Source organism: Mus musculus, chromosome 7, assembly GCF_000001635.26.
Source record: "Mus musculus strain C57BL/6J chromosome 7, GRCm38.p6 C57BL/6J".
NCBI classification, from domain to species: Eukaryota; Metazoa; Chordata; class Mammalia; order Rodentia; family Muridae; genus Mus; species Mus musculus.
This window is the reverse complement of record NC_000073.6, coordinates 112,543,875-112,568,773: the sequence shown is the minus strand read 5'-3', so window position 1 is coordinate 112,568,773 and position 24,899 is coordinate 112,543,875. Positions and strand designations below refer to the sequence as shown.

At 45.7% G+C, this 24,899-nt stretch overlaps 1 protein-coding gene across 3 annotated transcripts in view; it reads right to left on the bottom strand.

Moving 5' to 3' along the window:
* Parva (parvin, alpha) overlaps window positions 1–24,899 on the bottom strand; it is a 163,983-nt gene that overhangs the window by 22,915 nt on the left and 116,169 nt on the right. For all 3 annotated transcript variants that reach the window (NM_020606.5, XM_006508051.1, XM_006508050.1), the window contains 5 exons: window positions 24,508–24,597; window positions 23,971–24,041; window positions 21,161–21,263; window positions 8,705–8,845; window positions 896–1,011 (listed from right to left, as the gene is read on the bottom strand). In NM_020606.5, coding sequence (NP_065631.3) covers window positions 896–1,011; window positions 8,705–8,845; window positions 21,161–21,263; window positions 23,971–24,041; window positions 24,508–24,597 — 521 coding nt within the window. The remainder of the gene's footprint in view (window positions 1–895; window positions 1,012–8,704; window positions 8,846–21,160; window positions 21,264–23,970; window positions 24,042–24,507; window positions 24,598–24,899) is intronic.

Sequence of the window (24,899 nt, the reverse complement as noted above, 5' to 3'; positions counted from 1 at the left end):
TTGTGGAAATTATGTGACCATATGTGAATGAAAATCCTATCCAACAGTCTGGACTTGAGGTTGTAGCTGGGCTTTGCTTGGGGACTGAGAAGCAGCAGAAAAGGGCACAAACATGCACACACACACACACACACACACACACACACACACACACACATCCTTGAACATACAACACTCTCTCCCTATATATGACCTTACATACATACATACACACATACTTTTATCCCTTCCACATGCTCGAACACACGCATTCCCTTTCACACATGCTCCCTTTCACATGCACATATTTCCTCACACATGCAATTAAACACACACACACACATATTCTCACCCATTGATATGCACTCAAACATACACATGCTTGAACACACTTTTAACATGCACACACACATGTTGAACACATACTACCTCACGTGCACACACATAATTGAACATATACTTCACACACACGCACACGCACATACACATGCACATCCCAGAATATGTATTCCTTCACACACAATGCTTATATGACACTTGACTAAAACCATGATTTTCCAAAGCTTGCTAGAATGTGCATGACACATACAAACACCTTTCTTTGTGCTTAACTCTACATACCTCATGAACATACACACTATACACTTTCAGACTCTTCCAGCACACAGACTCTTCCAGCAGATCCACACTCACACAAAGCTACACTGCACACAAGCACACACCCTTTCATTCTCTTCACGCTTACTGAGCATAAGGCAGCGAGTGAGTGCTGGATACCTCCCAGCACAGAGCACAACCGAGTCCACCTAGCCTTCACCCAGCTGGCCTTGTAAGCATCTACTCAACAAGCTTTGACTCTTGCTGAGCTCAGTCTGTGACTTAAGGGTACACATGTATAGGGTAGCGTGCATCTTACCTGGACCACAACCACTTGGATGGAAACATGGTCTGGGAGTCGGATGGGTGCCCGGAAATATTGAGACAGAGCAACCAGCAGGTGGAGGATGGCAACCAGGTTCTTGGCATGAACAGCTGAAATGTAAGATCAGAAAATGAGAGTCTCCAGATTCTAGGCAGAATAGGTATCTATTGAGATGACAGCAGTACCCTCCTCAGTGTCTCCTTGTTGCACCCTGAGTATCAGAGAATTTCTCAGTCACCACCTGTACCCCCTACCCTCAGCCCTCTCAACTTATGGCCATAGGTTCCTTCTCGGATGCTATGCTTGGTAGATTTCCAACATAGCATCTCTACTCCACTTGAGGTTCCCCAGGAGCAATGACTGAGTGTGGCTCAGAGGGAACAGAGGGCTCTACCCAGACCCCTGTTCTCATCTGTACCCACTCCTTTCCCCACACAACAGGGAACAGGACACTGGATTGGTACCACATCCCGTGTCGAAGGCTGTTCACAAACAAGAGATACCAAGTCAGAAGCCCTAGGTCTCTTCCTCTGTCCAGAGTCAACTTCCCTAGAAGTTTGACTTTCCCCCAAAAGTTTGGCTGCTCATGCCTTATAAGGTGGCTATAGTTTATGTTCTCAAGGAAACCCAAGTGCTCTCCACAGTTGCCACACCCTGTGCTCATACTAAACCATTTGTGCTGCTGAAGGCTAGGCCCTTCTAGTTGTAGACGGGTTACATACTGACTCATGAGGCTCTCACAGTCAGGCAGACTAGAACTGGAACATGATTTTGTTACCTGGTTACTGGTTATGGCTTTAGGCAGGGGCTACTCTGACCACTGAGCTTTTACAATCTTGGATAACAGCTCGAAGGTGGGCATATACACTGTAAAGACTTCCAACATTCGCAAGGGCAGAGCCTCTGGGACACTGCAGGTAGGCAGGAATGACCGGTATTTTTTATTATAACGTATGAGAAAGTCCCTGGCACGGAGGCAATCAGGGCATGCCAACCCTCTCTCTTCCTGTCTCATAGAAGGTCAGATCCTTCAGGCTCTTTGCCTGCCTGTGCGGTCCTACTGGCTTCATGACTCTTCATTACAGGGACATTTAAGGGAAAATCCAAAGTACCATGTGTGTATGTCACCCACATAGGGTTGTCTGGGTGTCATTTGTCTTCCCTGGGTCAAAAAGTCTACTACAGAAGTTTTGAGAAGCCACCATTAAAGGAAATGACTCAGACTGTCCCCTGACGTCATCAGCTCCATCCCTCATCATGACCGCTCCACAGGCAGCACACCTGGCTTTTCAGAAGATTCAGATGTGGAACGCACTGTGCACTTACTCTGACCTTCAGTGACAGCCCACAAAATGGCTCCCAGATGGGAATGGGCCACTAACATGGCACTGTCATGAAGATAGAGCCAAACCAGGGTTTGCCCTTCTAGTCAGGGTTGTTATATTATCCCTGAGTTGGATCCTGAGGGCTGTAAGCACACCTGAGGCCCTCTTTCTTTCAATGACAGACTTGATGTTGGAAAAGTTCAGGTTAGCCAAGTCCTTACTGCCTGGTGTTCCTGTATATCGTCTCAGTAAGTGATATCAAAGGTATCAGACAGATGTCAGACCCTTTCAACAAATGCTGTGTTCTCCAGGGGCTCTTTTTCAGAAGAGATAATTCCATTTAGACACACAGAGAATGTGGATAAGGATGTTAGTCTCTGTGTCCCACATCAGCATCAAAAGCAAAACCCTGGGAAACACCCACACCAAGGAGGAGCCGGGCTCAGGTCTGGGGCGTCCAAGCTTGCTTTTGTTGTTGAGCAATAACAAAACCACGCAGTTCTTACTATGTAGTTCTGGTGGGTCCAGAACATTCTACATAGATCAACCTGGCCTTGAACTTGTGGTTCTACTACCTTAGGCTCCTAAAGCTTTTTTTGTTTTTTTTTTTTAAACAAATTTTAATTTTTTTCTTGATTAATTGTATAGGGGAGCCATGGCATGTGTGTGGAGATCAGGGATCACTTTTCTGGGTTGAGTATCTCCTTCTACCATGTGGTAGGTTCTGGGGATTGAATTCAGGTTGTCAAGTTTGATGGCAAACACCTTTACCTGTTGAGCTATTTCACTGACCCCTGAGGTTATTTTTTATTTTTGCCCCTGCCCCCTCTCTCCCTCCTAAGCATAGAAATCCTATGATCTAAAAGCCAATAGCAGAGACCATGAAAGGAAGACAGGACAATGAAGGCTGTCAAGTCTTATCTGCAGCCCACCCATTTCTGCTTCTTTTCTTCCAGCTGTGCCTGAGTTTCTCCTTCTAATCCTGTGCCTAGATGGAGCATATGCCTCAACCACAGCCTTCAAAATCTATGATACAGCCACATAACAGAACCCTTGCACACACAGAAAAGCAGTCAAGACAATGTCAGCTAGGTATTAACGTGAATTAATTAGAGGGACACTCGACAGAAACAAGATAATCACACACTATGCACATCTGCATGCATGTACACAAACATGTACTGTGATCAGCACTTGAAAAGGAATATAAAAACCATTTTGGGTTCTGTGATGAAACCTTGAGCTGAGTCATTCTGTCTTGAACAAGACATAAACTACTCCTTGTCCAGTGTCTCCATACCAAGGATGCAATTCCTCCACTAGTCACCTGATGTTGGGCTGCCTCAGTAGTACTGTGACTGCATTATTGTATTTAATGATGGCCCCAGGGCATGAGAACAGTGAGGCTGGCAACGCAGACATGCTGAAGTGAAGGCATGAAGGGCTGCCTTTAAGTTAAAGGGAGAGAATTCAATAATAGAGAAAAACCTGAGTACTGAGATTCTGATAGCCATAGTAAGAATGCACATTCTACTTAATTATGAAAAAGAATATTCATGGTAGTTTAAAAATGAGATTTATTTATTTACTCCATGTGTGTGGATGTTTTGCCTGTATGCATGTCTGTCTGTGCACAATGTGTGTACCTGGTATCCACAGAGACCACAGGAAGTTATCAGATTTCCCTTTGCTGGGGTTGCAGATGGTTATGAGCTGTCACATGGGTGCTGGGAATGGAACCCAGGCCTCTAAAAGAGCAGCTCTGAACTGCCGAGTCATTTCTCCAGCCCTTCATGTTCATTTTGTTGTTATACCTTAAGGGACAGGAGTGGTGGTCATTGTGTGTGATAAATGTGTTGTTAGGCTAGAAAAGACATCGATGGCAGGTACACAAAAACAAACCTGTAGACCAATAGGGGAGCGTAGGACACCAGGAAATAAACCTGTGGCTACAGTCACCTGGTTTTCAACAGGGATGCAGAAAAGCATTTCCTGGAGAAAAAAATGGCCTCTAACAAGTGGTGCCGGGAAAGCCAAGCACTCAACCCCTTGCAAAAGAATGAAACTAGATCTGTATCTCTCACCGTGAGTGACAATCAACTCAAACGATCAAAGATCTTAACGTGGGACCTGAAAAGTTGAAGCTGCTGATAGAAAACCCAAGCAAAAGACGTCTACACAGGCATAGACAAAGACTTCCCACAAAGAACCCAGTGTCTTGGGAAATGACCCCGTGAACTGAAAAATGGGACTATGGGTAATTAAAAAATGTCTGCAGAGCAGAGGAAACAATCAGCGTAAGGAAACGGCCTACAGCATGGGAGAAAATCTTGCTAGCTCCTGTGCCATAAGATGTAGCAGCTGTAAAGAACCTTAAAGAATTAAACATCACTCTACCCTCTCAACCATCCAATGAATGACTGGGTAAATGCACTGAATAGACATTTCTCAAGAGATAATGCAAATTATACATGTATAATTTGCAAATTTCTCACAAGAAATGCAAATTTTATTATTATTATTACTACTATTATTATTATATTGTGCTCTACTTCCTTAACCATCAAGGCAATGCAAATTAAAAGTACTGTGAGATTCTATCCAGTTAGAATGACTACCACCAGGAGAACAAACAACAAATTCCGGTGAGGCTACGGAGAATGAGGAAGCCTCATTCACACTGGTGGGAGTGGACACCGGTGGGGCCAATACAGAAATCAGCATGGTGGTTCCTTAAAAAACTAAAAATAGAACTACCATACACAACAGCTAGATCACTCCTGGGTGTATCCCAAAGATGCTATGTGGCCATGCCATGGAGTTACATGCACATCTATGTTTACTGCTGCGCTACTCACAAGAGCCAGGAAATGGAACTGGCCTTGATGTCCATCAACAGATGAACAGACACAGTGTATGTATACGATGGAACAATTTAATTCAGCTATAGAGGAAAACAAAGTCATGACATTTACAGGCAAATGGATACAACTGGAGATCAACAGGCGAAATAAGCTATGGCTGTTTTCTTTGTGTGTGTGTGTGTGTGTACACGCGTACATGCATGCGTGTGAGATAGGGAGGAGAAGAAGGAGGAGGACGAGATCTTAAAGGACAGGGGAGAAGAGAGGGAATGGGATGCATGTGACATGAAAACAGAATGAGGTACTATCTGGGCTGAGGAAGGAGTGAGCAAGAGGGGGCAGGAAGGAGGGAGAGAGCAGTGGGTGAGGAGGAGGAGTTAGAGCTGATGAGTGACACAAAGGTATGAAAGGGCACAGCATCATAACTCTGTACTTTGCATGCTAACTTAAAATAATGAAAAAGATGGAAAAGCTATTCCATTTGTGTGTCTGTGCCCGCAATGTGGACAGCTACCCACGGTGCAGGCATCCCCCGGCATGTTGAAAGACATCCCCTTAGGATACAGGGAGATTCCTATCTATACATGCATCCATGTGTATTCATATGTGAGAAAACAAAAAGCATGTTCTAGACACTCTTTATTACACACACAGACACCCACAGATGGACAAACACACACCTTGCAGTAATACTCCAAAATTTTCAGGGCCCATCTCTAGGTAGGCAGCTGTGGAGGCCTCGTACACAGGCTCAGTCAGTGCACAGCCTGGCTCTGCAAGTGGCTCTCTGAATCAGATTCCTGGCTCCCCTGTCATCACTCTGTAGGCAGGGCAGCAGTGCTCCTTCAGGGGACATGGACTGTACCAGTCACCCTTCCTTGCTCTGGGGAAGCGATAGCGGAAGACGCTAGACTTCCTGACCCTGGTATAAACATTTGTAGTGTCATACCTCCTCTGTGCCTTGATTTCCCCATCTGGGAGATGAGGGTGGTGGAAAGAATTACCTGAGCTGGGTGAGCGAGTGCTGAGAGGATTGAAATGGACATTGATATTTCAATGTTTTTATACACTGGCATTTTCTAAATTTTCAATAGTAAAAAAATACTGTTCATGAACAGGAAAGAAAGAAATCCCTAAAGTCCTAGATCAAAGACCTTGGTAACTCAGCAGCCTGTCCCTGCCACCCTTGTCCTGAGCATAAAGGCGACACCGTGTCCCCAAACGCACAGTCAGGCCCGATTAGAGAGAAAGGAGAGAACTTCTCCCTGTGAGTTGTGCCTGCTCTGTTCCTTCTAGAACACACTGCTTCTTCTTGTAAACAAGATCCAGCTCTTCTTGATGCCCTGAGGCATCACAGGGAGCAGCCAAGAGAATAATTATCTCTTTTGACCCGCTAATCCATCTCCATTCTGGAGATCCAGCCAGGGAGACTAATTCACAAGAAGTAAACAGAGAGACAGCAAAGACATCCAACTAAATCCCTCTGATATTAGCAGCCAGCTTGCAAAGTGTGTGTGTGTGTGTGTGTGTGTGTGTGTGTGTGTGTGTGTATGCGTGCTGTATATGTGTGAGGCCAGAGGTCAATATCAGGCGATCAAGTGTTTTCCTCAATGCTCCATCCACTTTGTATTTTTGAGACAGCATCTCTCACTGAACCTGGAGTTCAGTGACTCACTTAGCCAGGGTTGGCCAGAGAATTCCAGAGCTCTCCTGTCTCTGCCTCATGAGCACTGAAATTACAGGTAAGTGGCACTACTCTGAGCTTTTAAGTTTTTAAAAATAAATGGGCACTGGGGCTCTATCCAAGGCTTGCGAGGCAAGCACTTTACCCAGTAAGTCATATGCTCGGCCTCATGTCTCCTTTTCTGACCATGATTTAATTTCCCAGGTACACAGGGAAATAGGGCTCCTTAGCAGGGCAGCCTCTGGGGCCTAAAGCCAGGTCCTGTCCTCAACCCTCAGGTGACTTTGGGTAAGCAGAGAATGCCCTGTTCCCAGCTTATCACACTGTTCTATGCCAGCAGTGGTATAATTATGCTGAAGGAGGTAGTGGGTGTTTTGGCTCCAATGGCAGATGTCAGAAATGAGGACAGAAGACAGCTCCTGGCAGCTATGAGGTCACTGGTGGGGGAGGAGGATTCTAATACTTAGATCCAAACACGGTCTAACCATTTTATTCTCACTGTAAAAAAAAAACATGCATTTGTTTATTTACAAAGAGAAAAATCAGAAAACTCCCTGATTAGGGATTGGCTGTCATTGCTAGTGTCATGTGACCCATTCATTTACTGTTGAATCTGACTTTGGGTTTCTATCAGATGCCAAGGCATCTTGAGGCTGCAAAAGAATGAATGTTCCCTGGGCTGGGGAGATGACCCAGAGGTTCAGAGCACTAGTTGCTCTTCCAGAGGACTGAGGTTTGATTCCCACTACCCACACAACAGCTCACAACTGTTTGTGAGCTCCAGTCCCAGGGGAGCTGACACCTTCTTTTAGCCTTTGTGGGCTCTATATCAGACAAAACACCTATGCATATTGCATATAAAAATATTAAAAAAGAATAAATGGTTCTATATTTTTCTGAAATCTTTGAGCTCTACTACCTGTGAAAGGTGGAACTTAAAAAGTCCTGTACTAGGTAGGGGTGGAAAGATGGTTCAGTCTGTAAAGGTGCTTGCTGTATAGCCTGGCGAATGACTGTCAACTTGACATGACCTAGAATCAGATTCACCTGGGAAGAGAGTCTCAGTAAAAGATTGGTTGCACTGGATTGGCCTCTGTGTCTGTAAGCTAACTGATGTAATAGAAATGTGGCAGAGGTTACCCATCCCATTTATAAGACTTAAAATGGATTCCCCCACTTAGGAGTTAAAAATTATGTCTTCAAACCTAGGAAAGGAAATGATCTGCCTTCACTGTAAGTGACCTCATAGCCGCAAGACTACCCAGTACGGGGGCCACCATTCCCTAGGCAGGGGTGCTGAACTCTGCAAGTGGAGAAGAACTCAAGCCGAGTAGAAGCAGTCAAGCAAATGAATCCATGTACAGCAACAGGAGAGAACTGACTCTATAAAGTTGTATCCTGATATGTACCATGGCATGAACATTCCCCCTTCCCTGCTATGTGTCAGTCAGTCTGTCTGTCTGTCTGTCTGTCTGTCTATCTCTCTAGTAAATAAAACATTAAAACAAACCCTTTCTAGTGCTTGGTATCTGTACTCCTTCTGAGGAGCAGGGTAGAAGTGACAGGGTGTGGGCAGAACTGAAGCCTCACTCTTGGCCTCTCAGCTGTTTGGACCTGTGACCCTCAGCTTCCCCAAGTTCCTACATGCTGGAGACAGCACGGCTCTCAGCAGGCTGTGTGGGCCTCGGAAGTGCCTTCCGGAACACATCATTTCCTTACCAAGCTGACCTGAAAGCCTTCCAGACAAAGGAACACAGACCTGGACATTTTATTATTATTTCCACCCCCAAGGGTTTGTATGATAGGCTATCTTTCCTGTCAAAGGTTATTTCTCAAAGAGAAATGACTTGGCGTCCCAGGTGACAGTTTAGGAATGGTGGGGGACCCTTAGGGGCTAGTGTCGTTGCACAGTCCTCCTCTCCTAACTCACAGTCCACGTTCCACTTGATGCTCCTGGGAGGAAGCTTCAGGGTCTCATTGATCTTCTCCAGCACAGTCTGTAGCTTCTGTTTCTGGGCGATCTCCGACTGCGTAACCTCGGCCACGTTGAGCTTCTCACTCTCCAGTTTCTCTGCAGTGGGAAGGGAAAAGAGCAGCTGTTATCCTGGGTCACAGAAAACCTAAGTTGTGCCTATTCTTTCACGCGTTCACCTATGACAACACACAATGACCACATCTCTACAGTAAAGCCTAGGACTGTTCTGGGGTCCCACCCCACATAATCAAATCTGGGGGTGTTTGAGTGTCCGGTCAAAAATGGCCGGGTGTTTGCAATCCTATGCAATCCTTTTGTATGCTTTAGGCGTCTCTGTATTATTCAAATACCTTATACAATATAAAGGCCATTATATACTGTCATTTTATATTGCTTATAGAATCATGACAAGAAAAGTACGGATATTTTCAGTATGGATGTGATTTTTATTCAAAGATTTTAATTTACGGTCCATTCTAATTCCATTTTTTGTTGCTGTGATAAAATAACCCCCTCCCCCCAAAAAAACCCAACCCAGTAGAGAAAATGTATGTTGGCTGATAGTTCCAGGCTACATTCCATCACTGTGGGAAGTCACAGTGGCAAGAGCCTGTGACAGTTGGTCAGTGGCATCACACAGAGAGATGGATGTACGCATGCTCACTTCTTGCTTCTGCTCAGCTTCGTTTCCCCTCTCATATAGTTCAGAAATCCCCACCTAGGGAGTGGTGCTGCCCTCAGTGGGCTTTCCCACACCCATTAGCTTCATTAAGACAATTCTCCTCAGGCATGCCCTCATGCCCACCCAGTGCAGGGTGTAGACAGTCTCTCACAGAGACTCTTCCCAGGCCACTGGAGGTTGTGCCAGTTGAAGGACCAAGTGTGTTGAGGGCCTTCTAGAAGAGGGACGCTGCTCCTTGTCTAATTGAGCATGCGTCCTGTGGAAGCCTTTTGACTGTACTGTAGATCCCCAGGACCACAGAAATGGGGAATTTACCCAGCCACCAGCTATACCATCTTATAGGCACTCTGTCTGCTCTTGTATGGATGTCACCCCAGTCACACTAGTCTGACAGAAGCATCTCTTTGCTTTTCCTCCCAACCCCTAAAATCAGCATGTGTCTTAAAAGAAATGACATCCTACAAGTACTACCATCCAGCTGGAAGACAGAAGAACCCTCATGGGACCATTACTTCCATGCTCTGATAAGCCCACAGGAGCACCTGCGCAAAATAGCAGCTACAGATTTGAAGTAAGAAGCAAGCACCTGGTAATGGTGAGTGGGGACTTCTCTATTTAGACGGTGCTCGCACTGTGATGTGCTAATACCAATGTAACTTGTGTCCCGACACAGGAGACTGCTTGATCACTTTACTAATCTAGATTTGCATTTTAATCTATCACAAAGGACAAAACAATAGTAGCCCCTTTGATGGGAATTACAGTGCCTGCTTCTAGATTCATCTGAATCCATGCTCCCTGCTCATTCAGGACTGAGAGAGCCCATGGCTCAGAACATGTTTAAAATAGCTTTTCTCTGCATTTTTAAGGGCTGCCATATAAATATTTCAACTTTCCATCAGTGCTCCGACAAGCGCTTATTTATTTTTGGTAATTACAGCTTACACAAGTTATATGCCCTTTGGTGTGAAACTGTCCACTGGAGAGTCTGCAGTTTCTGAAGATACATGAGTTATTGTCAGGAGCAGGGCAGGATGACTGCAGGCTATTTGTAAGTGCAGCATCCTTAGATGTATCTCTCTGCCCTCTTCAGTTGATTCAAGCCATCCCTCACTTTCTAAGTGCAGGGATTTATCAAGCACAGAGCAGACCTTATATATCACTTTGAGAGTGAGCGTGGGTGTGCACACATGTGTGTGTGTGTGTGTGTGTGTGAGTACAGAGAGAGGAAGGGACGGAGGGGAGGGGAAGAGAAGGAGGGGAGAGAGAGGGAGGGGAGAGAGAGGGAGGGAGGGAAAGAGACAGAGACAGACAGAGAGAGAGAGAGAGAGAGAGAGAGAGAGAGAGATGAGTTAGTTTGTATGGAGCTCAGAGAATAATTGCAGAACCCCTTCAACCACTTTGATCCCAAGGATCAAACTCAGATTATCAGACTTGGTGCAAGCACTTTTACCAAATGAGAAATCTGTCAGCCCACCTTTTCCACTTTTAAGCTGAATTCTTATTTTGGATCCTTTCCTTTTAAAGAAAGGAAAGAATTGTTGCCTGCCTCCCTCCATCCTCCATTGTTTCTTGATGACACTGGAACTGTCTTTAGAAGCAAGCTATTTTTTCATACACTGAGACTGCACGCCCTGGGGAGGACTGCACAAAACACTACGATGATCAAGTTGGAAGCCTGAGCTTGACCCAGAGGAAGAGCTGCTGGGCTAGACTGCTGGTGACCGACTCCGGTCTCTGCAGAGGTTGGGAGGGAGGGAGGAGGAGGGTGTGAGAGCTAGGTGTGTGCCAGCCCAGCCTGTGGATTCTCATCCTTACAGCCTTCTGCTGGCTACCACTAAGGTGAATACTTTCCACTTCCGAGTCTCTTTTCCTTCCTCCTTTCTTTTTCTAGAGACAGGATCTCACTGTGTCGCTCTGGTCAATCTAGAACTCATGTAGATTAGGCTGGCCTTAAATCACACACATTGGCCAGACCCTGCCTCTTAAGTGCTGGGTTTAAAGGCAGGTGCTATCACACCTGGCTTTGTCCTTGTTAAAATAATAGGTGGGCAATAGGAAATATATGCCTGGGGGTTGGCAAGGTGGCTCAGTGGGTAAGTCATTTGGTATCTGACATTGCAAGTGTGATTACCTGAGTTTGATCCTGGGACCCACATAAAGGTAGGAGAGGACAGACTCTTATACATTGTCCTCTGACCTCTGACCTCCAAATACATACAGTAGCAGAAATGCATACATTTTTTTAAAAAAATCTAAATAAAATTTAAGAATGAGATTATAGTATTACACACATGTATTTTCCTATTACCCTTTTCTGCAAAGATTTATAGCCCAGATTTCTTTCTAGGCTCAAGTCATTCCTTTTTAAAAAGTTCATATGTACTATATAGAACTTATTGCACATTTGAGCATCCTCTGTAGGGATCCAGCCAGGGTCCATCCCTGTTTTCTCTTTGCAAAAAACATCCCCTGTGTACAGCTAACTGATGGTTGCTGACAAGAATAAGAGCCCACCTCACACGATTTATTCTTGTGTCTGGTTGTCTTTCCAGGTCTCCTCTCATTAGTTCTTTCATTTCTTTACCTCAGTTAACTCCTTCCTTCCTTCCTTCCTTCCTTCCTTCCTTCCTTCCTTCCTTCCTTCCTTCCTTCCTCCCTCCCTCCCTCCCTCCCTCCCTCCCTCCCTCCCTCCCTCCCTTCTATGGTGTGTGTATATGTGTATGTGTCTCTATATGGATGTATATATGTGTATGTGTGTGTATGAGTGTGTATCTGTGTGTGTCTATGTGTGTCTGTGTGCGTGTGTGCATGCATGTAGAAGCCTGAGGTATCTTCCTCAATTGCTCTCCATTATACTTGTTAAAACAGGGCCTCTCACATAGAGCTCACTGGTTTGCCTAGACTGCCAGTGAGCCCCAGAGAATCCTCCTGTCTCCACTCTTCAGGCTTGATGACGCCCAGATGCTGATACAGACAGCTATCAATGTGTGTGCTGGGATCTGAACTCAGGTTCTTATGCCTGTGCAGCAAATACTTAGCCACCGGAGCCGCCTCCCCACTGAATGCCAGTTACAGAGTAGCTTTCCTCCATGGTGCCAAGGAATTAAAGATACCCTTTCCCTTAGATTTCTAACTTCCCTCTTCTGTTCTTAGGGTAATATTAGCTGGGTCTTTACACATCTATTGCTGAAGTATTATTTTCCTGGGAAGCCATTTCTCACGCAATCCCATGCTTCTGTAAATTGCCCATAATTGGCTAATTTTTAGGAAGTGCTAATATGATCTTCAAATAGATACGATGGGGTTTAGAATGTCCCCAGGTGTATTGCGTTGTGACTGTGTCCTTGCTTTCATTTCAGTTAGAATACAAAGATGCTCTTGCAGAGGTCGGCTTTACAAAACAATGGAATGACATGCAACAAATTCAGGGCGCGTAAAGACGGGGCAGAGTGCAGTCAATTCCCAGAACAATGAGATGATGATCCAGATGCTTTAACTCAGTGCTTCCCAAGGGGCTGCATATCAGGTTATGATTAATAATGGTAGCAAAATTACAGTTATGAAGTAGCAACAAAATAATTTTATGGTTGGGGGGTCACCACAACAAAAGAAACTATTAAAGGGTCACAGTGTTAGGAAGGTTGAGAATCACTGCTTTAACTCATGGCGTTGCAACATATATTATACCCCCAAAGAATTTAAGTGCTAAAACCCCCTTTCCAACAGTGCTGAGCCCCCAGCTATTCAACTATTCAAAACCACTTTTGTTTCCAAACATATGGGACACATTCATTAAATTAAAAAAATGAATAAAGTCAATTTCTATGGATTATGTTTGTAATGCACCTGGGTTCACGCACAGTAGGGTTCACGCACACTAGGGGTTGTTAGCATGAGGGGTTGTCTACACTAGGGTCACCCACACTAGGGCTCATCATCATTAGGATTCACCTGTACCAGGAGTCGCTTGCACTAGATGTCATCTGCACTAGGACCCACCCTCACTAGTGGTCACCTGAACTGAGCTAGGGGTCACCTGAAGCACGTTAGTTGACTTCCTATTTGTATTGCTTTCCCCATACTTCCTCCCCTACTATCCTTTTCTCCTTTGAAAAACATTTCTTATTACATATATGCATTTAATTCTGTATGTTTGTGTGTGTGTGTATGTATATGCATCATGGTCAAATAAAACACAGTGATAAGCCCCCCCCCCCCCCAGTCATCCTGAGTTAAGAAATCAGATAAAGAATAGGGGGCTATGGTTGGAGGAACTGAGGTGCAAGACCAGGTCTCAGACTTTCCTGGAATTGTGTCTCCTCTCATGCTGGCCACTGGGTAGGTGTGTGTGTGCGTGTTTGGTGTGTTGGGTATGTTGGGTGTGGGTGTGTGTGAAAATATAATGAAGTGACCATGGACTTCAGTATATAACAGTGATGCTGGGGACCGTGTCCCAGTGTTGCCTTGTAGAAGACACAGGGTAAGAGCAACCTCTGGGGGACCCGAGGATGTAGCCTCCTTTAGCCACTTCAGAAGAGAGGAATCCCAAGAACAGGTGAGCATGGTCAGGGAGTGTTGTGTAGCAGCATTCTTTCAGGTTAAATCTTTCATTTTGGAGAGAAGCCGGTCAAGAGGATGTCCTACGGGGAGGTGAAACATTCCACTCTGCAGGGATGCTCTTTCAGGTCGGAAGCGAAACAACTCAGAATAACTTCAGGAAGTCCCTGGAACGGATCAGATCCATTAGGCCCTCCTCTCTGTGGATCACTCTTAGACAGGCTGCTGCCTAGAAGACTGAATGACAATGTAAGCTGCCTCTAAGAAGTAGAGACCAATTGAGCTACCCAGACACTCTCCAACCTGTGGAGCTGCCCACAGCCTGTGCAGTGTGCTCCAGGCTCCCAGCTCTCATGAGCCAGGGTGGACTTTGGTGATGCAGCTGTCTTTGAATCACTTCTGGTCTAGTGAACAACCCCAACAAAACTCACTGTTTCACCAAGTGGACTTTGGTGGTATCTGAACTTTGGTCTCTCATTGGTTCCCTTTCTGGGGTGAGGAAACACTTGTTCCCATCTCCGTAGGAACAGTGTCACAGAACAGGAAGGCATTTCCTCCTCTGCCTGGGGTTAGGGCACCCTTGCTCTGAGGTGTTGAAGGGTTGATACTATTCCCATAAAAGGATGGGGTGGGTTTCATAAAGAGGCAGGCCAGTGGACCACCATCTGCTGTCTCCCCTGTGGAGTCCTAAGCAGCAGAGAGATGGCCTGTGTCATCAAGAGCTGCCACAGAGCAGATGTTAGACCTTCTGTTTCCTTTGAGATGTCTTTCTCAGAGTTCCCTGTGCCCTGCTAGTCACCTGATGCTCCCTGTTCCCACTTCCAGCCCAAGGCTCTTTCTTCTCCCACCACAGATTAGAGAATCAGCTGGAACCGATTTTGTGCAATGAAGAAAGGAACCTCAGGATAAATGCTTGGCCTCAATGTCCCAGAAAGGGTGATTTTAGGTCTAACTGTCATCTGGTTGCTCTAAGGGCCCAGGTTACAATCAGCACAGTTGTTTTTATTAATATACCTTTTATTTATTAATCACTTTGGGAGTCAGGGTCTAATACAACAATTCTCAACGTGTGGGTTATAACCCCCCATAGGGATCACATATCAGATATTATATATATCAGATATTTACATTATGATTCATAACAGTTGCAAAATTCAAAATTACAGTTACGTACCAATGAAAATAATTTTATGGTCGGGGGGGGGGGGTCACCACAACATGAAGAACTGTATTGAAGGATCTTAGTATTAGGAACGTTGAGAACTGCTAGTTTAATATGTAGTCCAGACTGGCCTCAAACTCATATGTAATTGAGGATTACCTTAAAATCTCGATTGTTCTGTCTCCTCTACCTCCCAAATGCTGAACTTTACAGGTAGGTGACCATGCTCTATGTGTGTGCTAGGATGGACCCCAGAACTCTGTGCATGCTAGGCAGGCAAGTTACCAACTGAGGCACACCCCCAGCCCATCAGTAATATCCTCTTTCTCTCCCTCCACCTTCCTCTGTTTTTTTGAGATAGGATGTTTCTGTGTAGCTCTGACTGACTATTCTAGAACTTTCTATGTTGACCGGGCTGGTCTTGGACCTTCAGGGATCTGCCTACCTCTCTCAAGTGCTGGGATTAAAATTTGCATCACTCCAGGGCTATACAGAGAAACCCTGTTTGGAAACTCGCCCCCCCCCCCCCAAAAAAAAACCCCAACCCAACAACAACAAAAAGTTTGCATCACCATACCTGGCTTCTTTGATAGAATTTAATTAGCATTTTCCTTTTATATTACTTACTTGGTTACTTATATTTCATTTCTGCTTTTTGGTTTTGTGAATTCTTCTTTTCATTTATTTATTTATTAATTTAATTTTTTGTACTAGGGATTGATTGAACCCAGGGTCTTGGACATGACAGGCAAGTGCTCTGTCATTGAGCTACCCCAAGGCCTAGTGCATCTATAACTTCTAAGACATCTATAAACTTTTTTTCTACCAGATCATTGTGTCTGCGCTTTAAGAAAAACTTATGCAAAAATCTGTTGCCAGAACAAAAGAGAAAGGCCCAGAAAACAGACATAGCAGTGGGCACCTGGGAAGGCAGTGAGGTCAGGAGTGAGGAGACCTTCTCCCAAATGCCTCAGGGTTCTGGGAAGGGCTGTTTTCCTGCAAGCAAGCTAGACACTGGTGAGTCAGGTCTGATGCTGCCACTCAAGGGCTCTCGAGCAGAGCACATGCCGAGGGTCATGTCTATCCCAGGTCACCTGTCTTTTCCAGGCTGTTGGCGTCACCATCAAGCTCACATGACCCTCAGTCAAGACATCCCTGCCCTTGGCACCTTGCTCACTTTCCGAGTCTTTGTCCCATGATGTCACCCACATGGCTGCTCCTGCTCTCCAGGCCCAACCAAGTTAGTATAGAAGCACTCAAGCCCCAGATGTTGGAGGCCCAATTTCTAATGATGCTTGATTTATCTTCATACTATCCATTGAGAATTTGATTATTTATGCTGTAGAGAACAAGTTAAAATGCCCAGTGATAGGCCCAGAACCTGATGTATAAATGCCATTCTAAAGTTAAAGAAAAATCTAGTTTCTTTGGAGAAGTGGTTAGCAGAGTTCAGAAAATACCATACGAGCCTAGACTGCCTCATGATGCTACAATGCAAGGACATATCAATAAAACAACAGCTTCATAGCAAAAGATTGCAGGAGCCAATGGTAGAGAGTTCCCAGCAGCCAATGCACAAAGATCTTTTGTCCACATTGATATATTTAAATAGCTGAATAAACTGATAATCAGAAATAACATTACAGTTCGTCCTTGTGAGAGAATTCCAGAGAATAAATGTAGAAGAAGGAAGGAAAAGGAGACTTGTCCTTAGCACACAATTGCACTGATTAAAGCAGAGTCAGTCTACTGCTAGACTCTGTGAGAGTTAAGAGAGGAAGATGTCTCCATGGTCTCAAGGTATTTCTCCCTGAAGAAACTAATCACAAGGAGGAAAAGTGGTAATGCTAGAGTGAAGAGAGTTGACAGAGACCACCGTAAGTCATTTGAAAGCACGCATACCCCCGCCCCCCCATGACAAGTCATAGTGACTACAAGTGCTCCCTAGCAGGCACTGAAAAGGGTGGCTCACTTGGGGGAGTGGATCCCCAAACTGTGTAGTAGTATTACTGTAATCATCATCCTACAAAACTTCCTACCAGTATTCTTCAGACGCACAGCCTCATGAAAGACAAGGAAGGACAGAGAAACCACTGTGGACCCAAGAGCAAAGGAGACTTGCCAGCTAAAGTAGCGTGCAAGCTGGGATGCTGAAATTGAGCATTGTGTTAGAAAGTAATGCATCAGCAAGATTTTGCTGAAAGGACCCAGATATAGTTGTCTCTTGTGAGACTATGCTGGGGCCTAGCAAACACAGAAGTGGATGCTCACAGTCAGCTATTGGATGGATCACAGGGCTTCCAATGGAGGAGCTAGAGAAAGTACCCAAGGAGCTAAAGGGATCTGCAACCCTATAGGTGGAACAACAATATGAACTAACCACTACCCTGGAGCTCTTGTCTCTAGCTGCATATGTATCAAAAGATGGCCTAGTCGGCCATCACTGGAAAGAGAGGCCCTTTGGACTTGCAAACTTTATATGCCCCAGTACAGGGGAACGCCAGGGCCAAAAAAATGGGAATGGGTGGGTAGGGAAGTGGGGGGGAGGGTATGGGGGACTTTTGGGATAGCATTGGAAATGTAATTGAGGAAAATACGTAATAAAAAATATTAAAAATTAAAAAAAAGAAATGCATCCTTGAGGGCTGGAGAGATGGCTCAGCAGTTAAGAGCACTTGTTGCTCTTGCAGAGGACTTGGGTTCAGTTCCCAGAATCCACATGGTAGCCCACAACCCTTCTAACTTCAGCTCGAAAGATCCAGTGCCCTCTCCTGGCATCCTCAGGCACCAGATATGCATCTGGAATGCATTCACATACACAGGCAAAATACATACATAAGATGAAAAAAATAAATAAACCTAAAAAACAATGTAAAACAAAGTAGTGTAGCCAAAGGAGGCCTGTAATTCGGTTAAAGAGCTTTTTAAGGTTATTCTTTCAGTTTTGGTATTGGTGAGATGGTTGGGTCAACTGTGAACATACGGGAGTGTAGGTGAACAATACATGGACATTCCTTGTACAAACTTGGTGACTCAAAGCCTAAAATTAGTTCCAATTCACAAAGTTTAGAAAGAAAGTGACAAATGTCCTTTGGGTTCATTTAAGTATTGAGCAGACTAGTGAGCTGTAGAAAGATATGGAATATCTCCAGCATGATACTGAGGCAAGAAATGATGTACAGGAGCAAAAGATGGAACCGAAGAAGCTAAGAGTAAGCGAGAAGTTCTAAGCCAATGGGTGTCAATCTTCCTAATGCGCAGACCCAACAGTGCCTCATGTTGTGGTGACCCCTCAAACCATAAAATTATTTTCACTGCTTCTTCATAACTGTTGCTTTTGTACTGTTAGGAATCATATTGTAAATATCTGATATACCGATAGTCTTAGGCGACCCCTGTGGAAGGGTGGTTTGACCTCAAAAAAGCCAGGACCCACAGGTTGAGAACCGCTGTTCTAAGCCAAGGTGGCTGTAGCATAATGTAGAGAGTGAACCCTACCCAGCTGACTTAGCCAAACTCTTTCATGAGGCTTTGCATGCATGTTGAGAGATGGGATGGCTGTGATACACAGTAGATGGGAATACAGTTGCCAAGACTTTTGGAGATGAAGGCAAGTGAGCAATCTAGATGACTGAATTTCATCTGAACAACTAGCTGTGCACAGTGAACCCACCATTGGGGTGGAAAAGGAATGCCTTTGGTGGGGAGAACCAAAGGAAGCAGCCTGTTTGGGTCAGGCTGGTGGCAAGGCAGCTGAGGGGCATTCAGGTGGAATGAATCCCTTTGAAGACAGTTAAACGTGAGTGCCATTATGGTAGCTTCAATGATTGAAATCGCAGGAATGGGTGGGAGCACCACCCAGGAAGTCGGAAGACGGATGATGAGTCTCTGGTTAATCTTTATCTCTCTCTGCTACCTGACTGTGTATTATGCAATTGCCCAGCTGTCTCATCTCCTGCCGCTGTGTCTCCCCTGCTATGATGGTCTGTATTCCCTCCAACTATGTGCAAGAACAAACTCTTCTTCCTTTAAGCTATTTCTTACCAGGTACTTGGTTACAGCAATCAGAAAACTAACTAATACACTGAGAAACTCCAACCATGGCTGGAAGAAGCAGAGCCTTGGGAGAAGATAGCAGCAGGTGTCAGCAGCAGGGAGAGTCAATGGAAAAATGGGGAAGTGGGAGGGAGGGAGTGGCTCGCATTGGTAGCACCAAATGCTCTTTGAAAAAACCAGGCTAGGGAAGAAAGAAGACAAAAGACTAGAGGGGAGCTTAAGGTCACAGGGGTCATTCACACCTGTCTCTAAACTGGTCTGTCCCAGGGGCTTCTATGACATTCATTATGCGGCACACTGATTCTTTCGACCTTGGGGATCTTGCCTATAGGTCTGGAATGTGTGTGCTCAACCTTACACCTACAGAGGGCTAAACTGAAGGCTTCACATGAGGAGAATAACTTCTGTTGTGATTCACCTTTGGGACATGAAGATGGACATCTCAAGTCACCTGACCTATTCATACAGGAGGCCTGATCTGGAGCTACACAGATGTGATGTCAGGCTCTTTTGTAACCCTTTCCTGGAGGCAAGATGACTCTGTGGCCACGGTCCGTCCTTCCTCCAAGAGCCTAGCCTAGAACGTTTCGAGGCAGCTTCTGGGTCTGATTAGAAGTCAGTCGTGCTGGAGGGCCAGCAGCTGCAGCCACCGGGGACACACTGAGTGAAGCTCATATCTTCTCCATGATTACATGCGCCAAAACCTTCCCATTTTGCATTCAGCTAGCATTTACAACCTTTAAATATTAATACTCATTAATATTGATGTTTGAGTACCAAATCAGTTTAGCTTCCAAGAAATTACTAGATTTTACATCAGCCATTCATTCATTTACCTAATATACATTGATTAAGTGCTAGGTGATGTGCAAAGCAGCCTGACGGGGCTGGAGAAACCTGGAAAAAAGAAATAAGACCTACTTCCTGACTTCATGTTGGTGAGCCACATGTGCTTACCTACAACCAACACATAAGATGAGGAAGGCATGGAGAAATACGTAGCCCTGTCTTTTACATGTGACCATAATGCATAGAGTGTAAAAGGGAGCGCCCCGAGTCCAGAAGGATGAACAATAATGGCATGTCTTGGTAGATGGTGGAGGAAGGGCCATAGAGACAGACATAAGAAATAATGTACTGGGCTGGACATAGAAACGGAAAAAACAACAGCCAGCATAGCCACTTACTTCATCTGTCATGCCCTGTCATGTGAGCCACATGTGTAGAGGTGTCTGGTGGAAAAGCTACAGACAGCTGTGGGGTTGGGAGGAGCATCCAATGTCCTGAGGGCTGAGCTAAGTGGTCTGGATGGTGATCAGCAAGAGACCTTCGAGTTTTAGATGAGGGTGGACTGGACCTGTGATTTAACCAGGGGTGTCTGTCGCAGCTAGCAGGCGACAGAGCAGAAGATGTGGGATGAGAGGAGTGGAGGCAAGCACAGGAGCTTTGCAACTCTTCAGACAAGTGCAGAAAGGTGACTGAAAATAGCGAAGTAGACTGAGGAGAGATCGCCGAGCAAGGACGTCTTGGCAACACTGTACTGGGGGTTACTGACAGCGAGGGACAGTACCTATCTAGAAGGGTATACTCAGTCCCATGTGTACCCATGCAGAGGTGGCTGAAAGACAGCTAGACACTGAATTAGAACCTTGGTCTGGTGTGGGCCTGAGACAAAGAAGATGAGGAAGGAAGTCTATTCCATTCATTACTTCCTGCAGTGGGGGCTTCTCATCAACCTAGCTGATGACCCTGGATGGCCAGGGAGCAGACCAACGGGTTTCCAAAAGACTCCCCCAACCATTCCATCACATAAGGCAGTACCCCCAGAAGGCAGTTAAAATGCCCATGTTTCCATCCCACTCTGTCCACCTCTCTCAGGTGGGGCACTGTGACCTAGGACTGCCTCTCAGCTAAGAGCCAGCCATCATCCCCAAGTCTCCCCCTTTCCTACCGAAGAGCTTCTGTAGGACTTGGCCATCATAGAGATCTTCAGCGAGGTCCTTCACGATGATTCTTTCTCCCACCAATACGTCATTGATCCAGTCGATGAGCACCTGCAGAGACAGTGTGGGAGTCAGAGAAGAGCTGCTACACATTTGTTTGGAAACTAGCTTTCTTATGCTAGATAATTAAAATCGGCAGAGCAGGCATGGGACCAGTGTGCAAATGGTAGATGTGAGCCCCAGTACCCCTGTGCATTTGCAGAGTGCTCCAGCTAGCTTGTGGTCGACTGGATACAAGCTGGAGTCATCTGACAGGGAAGCTCAATTGAGAAAGTGCCTCCTATAGGCTGTGAGAAGCCTATAGGATATTTTCTCAATTAGTGATTGACTTGGAAAGGGCCAGGTTAATTATGGGGGGGTGACACCTCTAGGCTAGTGGTCCTGGGTTCTCTAAGAAAGCAGGCTGACCAAGCCTTGAGGAGCAAGCCAATGAGCAGTGGTTCTCTATCAGTTCTTGCCTCCAGGTTCCTGCCTTGTTTGAGTTCCTGTCCCGACTTCCCTCAGTGTTGGACCACCAACTCTAAGCTAAAATAAACCCTTGCTTCCCCAAGTGGTTTACGATCATGGTGTTTTATGACAGCAATAGAAACCCTAAGACTGCCTTCTAGTGTCAGCAGTACTAGTGACTCTGATGGCCTTCCCTGTCCCTACCAGGCCTTCCTCCAAAGGGAAAGGCTTCATACCAGGCAAGAGTATAGACTCTAGAGTTATGCAAACAGGTCAAACCCCAAGCCTCACCTATTGACTTGTGTGTGTACCACTGTCATCTACAACTGTGTGCACATGTGTCTGCACCCCTCTGATGTCCATGACATAAGTGTGCCTGGCCCTCTACGAACTGTGCTTGACTCACAGCCCTGTGCATGTACACACTCTTGTCAACTCGGAACTTGTGCATGCTCATCTCTGTCACCTGTGAGTCGGAGGCAAGCTAGTTAGTTCTTTGAGCCTCTGGTTTCTGATCTCTAACACTGTGGACAAAAGTGCTCCCTGAGTTAGGTAACTGAAAAGAATTACCTATGACAAGGGCCAAATACTCCATGGAAGACAGATCTTCTTAGCATATCACTCTCCCTTTATGGTACTCGGTAAGGTAGTTCCTGTCAGCTAGTTATGTTGTACCCACAGTCAGGAAACACAGCAAGATGGATGCTGGTGTTCAGCTTGCTTTCTTCTCCTTTGTATTTTGTCTGGGACCTCAGCTCCCAGAACAGTGCTGGAGTGCCCACACCCACAGTGGGTCTTCTTAAATTAACCTAACTGAGATAAATGCTTACAGGCATGCCCAGAGATATGTTTGCATAGTCATTCTAAATCGCATCAAGTTGACAATCAAGAGTAATCATCTGTGGAGAGCCGTGAGCAATCGCCATTACAAGATGGCGCTGGCCTCCACTGTGCCTAACTGGAAAACAAGTAATGTGTGCAGGTGCAAGAGTAAATTCGTGCCAAGTCACTGCCCATCCTGGGGTGTAGCAATGAGGTGATGGGCAAGCAACAAATCAGGTGCTGACACGCCGCGCGGAGGGGTATATAAGCAGCGCCATTTTCCGGGTTCGGGGTCTTCCTTCTGATGAAGCAGTAAAGCTTTGTTGTAGAAGAATCCAGTTGTCCGAGTGTGTTCTTGCCGGCGAGACACTAGCTCGGGACAATCATCACCAGGTCCTACCCAGGCAGAGAGCACACAGAAGCAAGCAGCAACGAACAGATGCTCCCCTAAAGCCTTGCTTTTGAGGTGTCTCTGAAGAGAAGATGAGAAGGTCTGCTGTGAAGACTAGGATTTCATAGCCATAAGCATGCTGGGCTAGACATTGGGGATATGATGATTCCAAAGAAAGGAACATCTCTAACCCCCAAAAGTTCACTGGCTAGAAGGCTAGGAGAGAGTGGGGGCAGCACAGCACTCAAGAGCTAAAGCCAAGGGGTCATTGCTCTACAGAGAGGCTGCGTCACAGCAATGGCCATTAGAAAGGTCTTTTTGATGGACGTGGTGTGCAGGAAGCCAAAGGCAATCCAAATGGATGGAGCTGCCTAAGCAAAGGCCTGCGGAGATTGAGTGCTGCAGCCAAAGGCCAGCTGTCCCTGTGTCACTACAAAGATTATCTGAGGCTGAAGAGAGAGCCAGAGCAAAGACTCAACTACCTTCTGAGGGCTCTGCACTTGATAGAAAACTACAGACAGGCTTTGAGCAGAAAGACACTGTAAGTGGACTTGTGGACTAGTTAGACACTTTTCTGTTTTGAAGTGAGGCTTGGGAACAAACAGTGGGGACATAGGTCAGGGGACAAGAGGGGTTACTATACGATTGTCAAAGTATCATATACAACATATGTCTTCCCCATCCCCCACTCCCTTCCTTATTCCAGGCTGGCCTCAAACTCCATGTCACTCAGTATGATCTTGGATTTTGGATTCTTCTGCCTCCACTTCCCAAGTGCTGGGATTACAGGCATGTGCCACACTGGTGGGAATGGAACCCAGAGCTGTTTGCACACTAGGAGAGTACTCTACTAACAGAGCCACATTCCCAGCCACCAATTCCATCTCTCTAAAACAGGCACTAAACAAATCGCTTGGCCTCCTGAGACTCCGTTTCCTCATCTGGAGAATGGGGTTGTTTCTGATTTTCACTTTACAAGTTTCTTTGACATGACATTGTCCTCCCTGCCATGGCCTTTGTTTGGTGCCTTCTCTGACTCCTGCCACGGCCGGAAGGTTGTGGGGAAGACTCCTAGAACCTGTTCTTACTGGTTCTTACCTTCATCAGCTCTTGAAGTTTGGGGTCATTGCGTGAGTTTGGATCGACCATTGTCCGGACCTCATTCTCCTCTGTAAAAGGAAACAGGGTCTCTGTGTTGAATGCTGCCTACTGTACAAGGAAGCTTCTCTCACAGAGGTTGAAAGCAGCTTCGGCCTAACTGGTTGGGGAGAAATAACTGTGAGCGCTCAGCCCCAAGGGAACACTGAGGAAGAGGGGACAAGAAGGCTGTTCCAGTGGGTAGCTCCACAGCTGTGCATATATGGGCAGCATCAGATTTAAAAAGAAGAGAAGGGAGAAGAGATGAGGTTGAGAAGGAGGACATGTTGGGGGGTATTTTGGAGTTAGAGAAAAAACAGAAGTGGATGCAATCCTATTTCATTATATACATGTATGGAATTCTCAAAGAATAAATTCTTAAAATTAAAGAAAAAAGTCCTAAAACTAAAAAGAGAGCAAAAAGAAGAAGAAAAGGAGTTTGGTGGGGTGCCTAAGCTGTGGGCACTAAGCTATTCCAGAGACAAGAAGGACATTTACCCAGCAGAGTGTCCTCGGGGTCCAGCTCGAAGGAGATGGGGCTAAGAGGCAGGTTGATGGCGTTCATTCCTTCCTCCTGGAACTCGGATACTGAAAGACAAGGAAGGGTCTGGTCACATGCTGGGGAAGGATGGATGGGGGCGGGGGGTGGGGGGTGGGGGACTCTGCAAAGGTCATGACCAACACTGATGCTGAGGGGATGCCTCTCCTTCCTCAGTCAGCTGGCAGTTGCTCCCCAGTCTACCATCAATCCCCCGTGGCTTTCCTAAGACAGCCTAATTGTCCCTTTAATCTCAACTTTCTGGCTGTCATCCTTCTTGCTTTCCTGAGAAGAGAGGAGTCATAAATGCAAAGATCCATTTTCTCCTAGAGAAGATTCTAGAACAAACAGG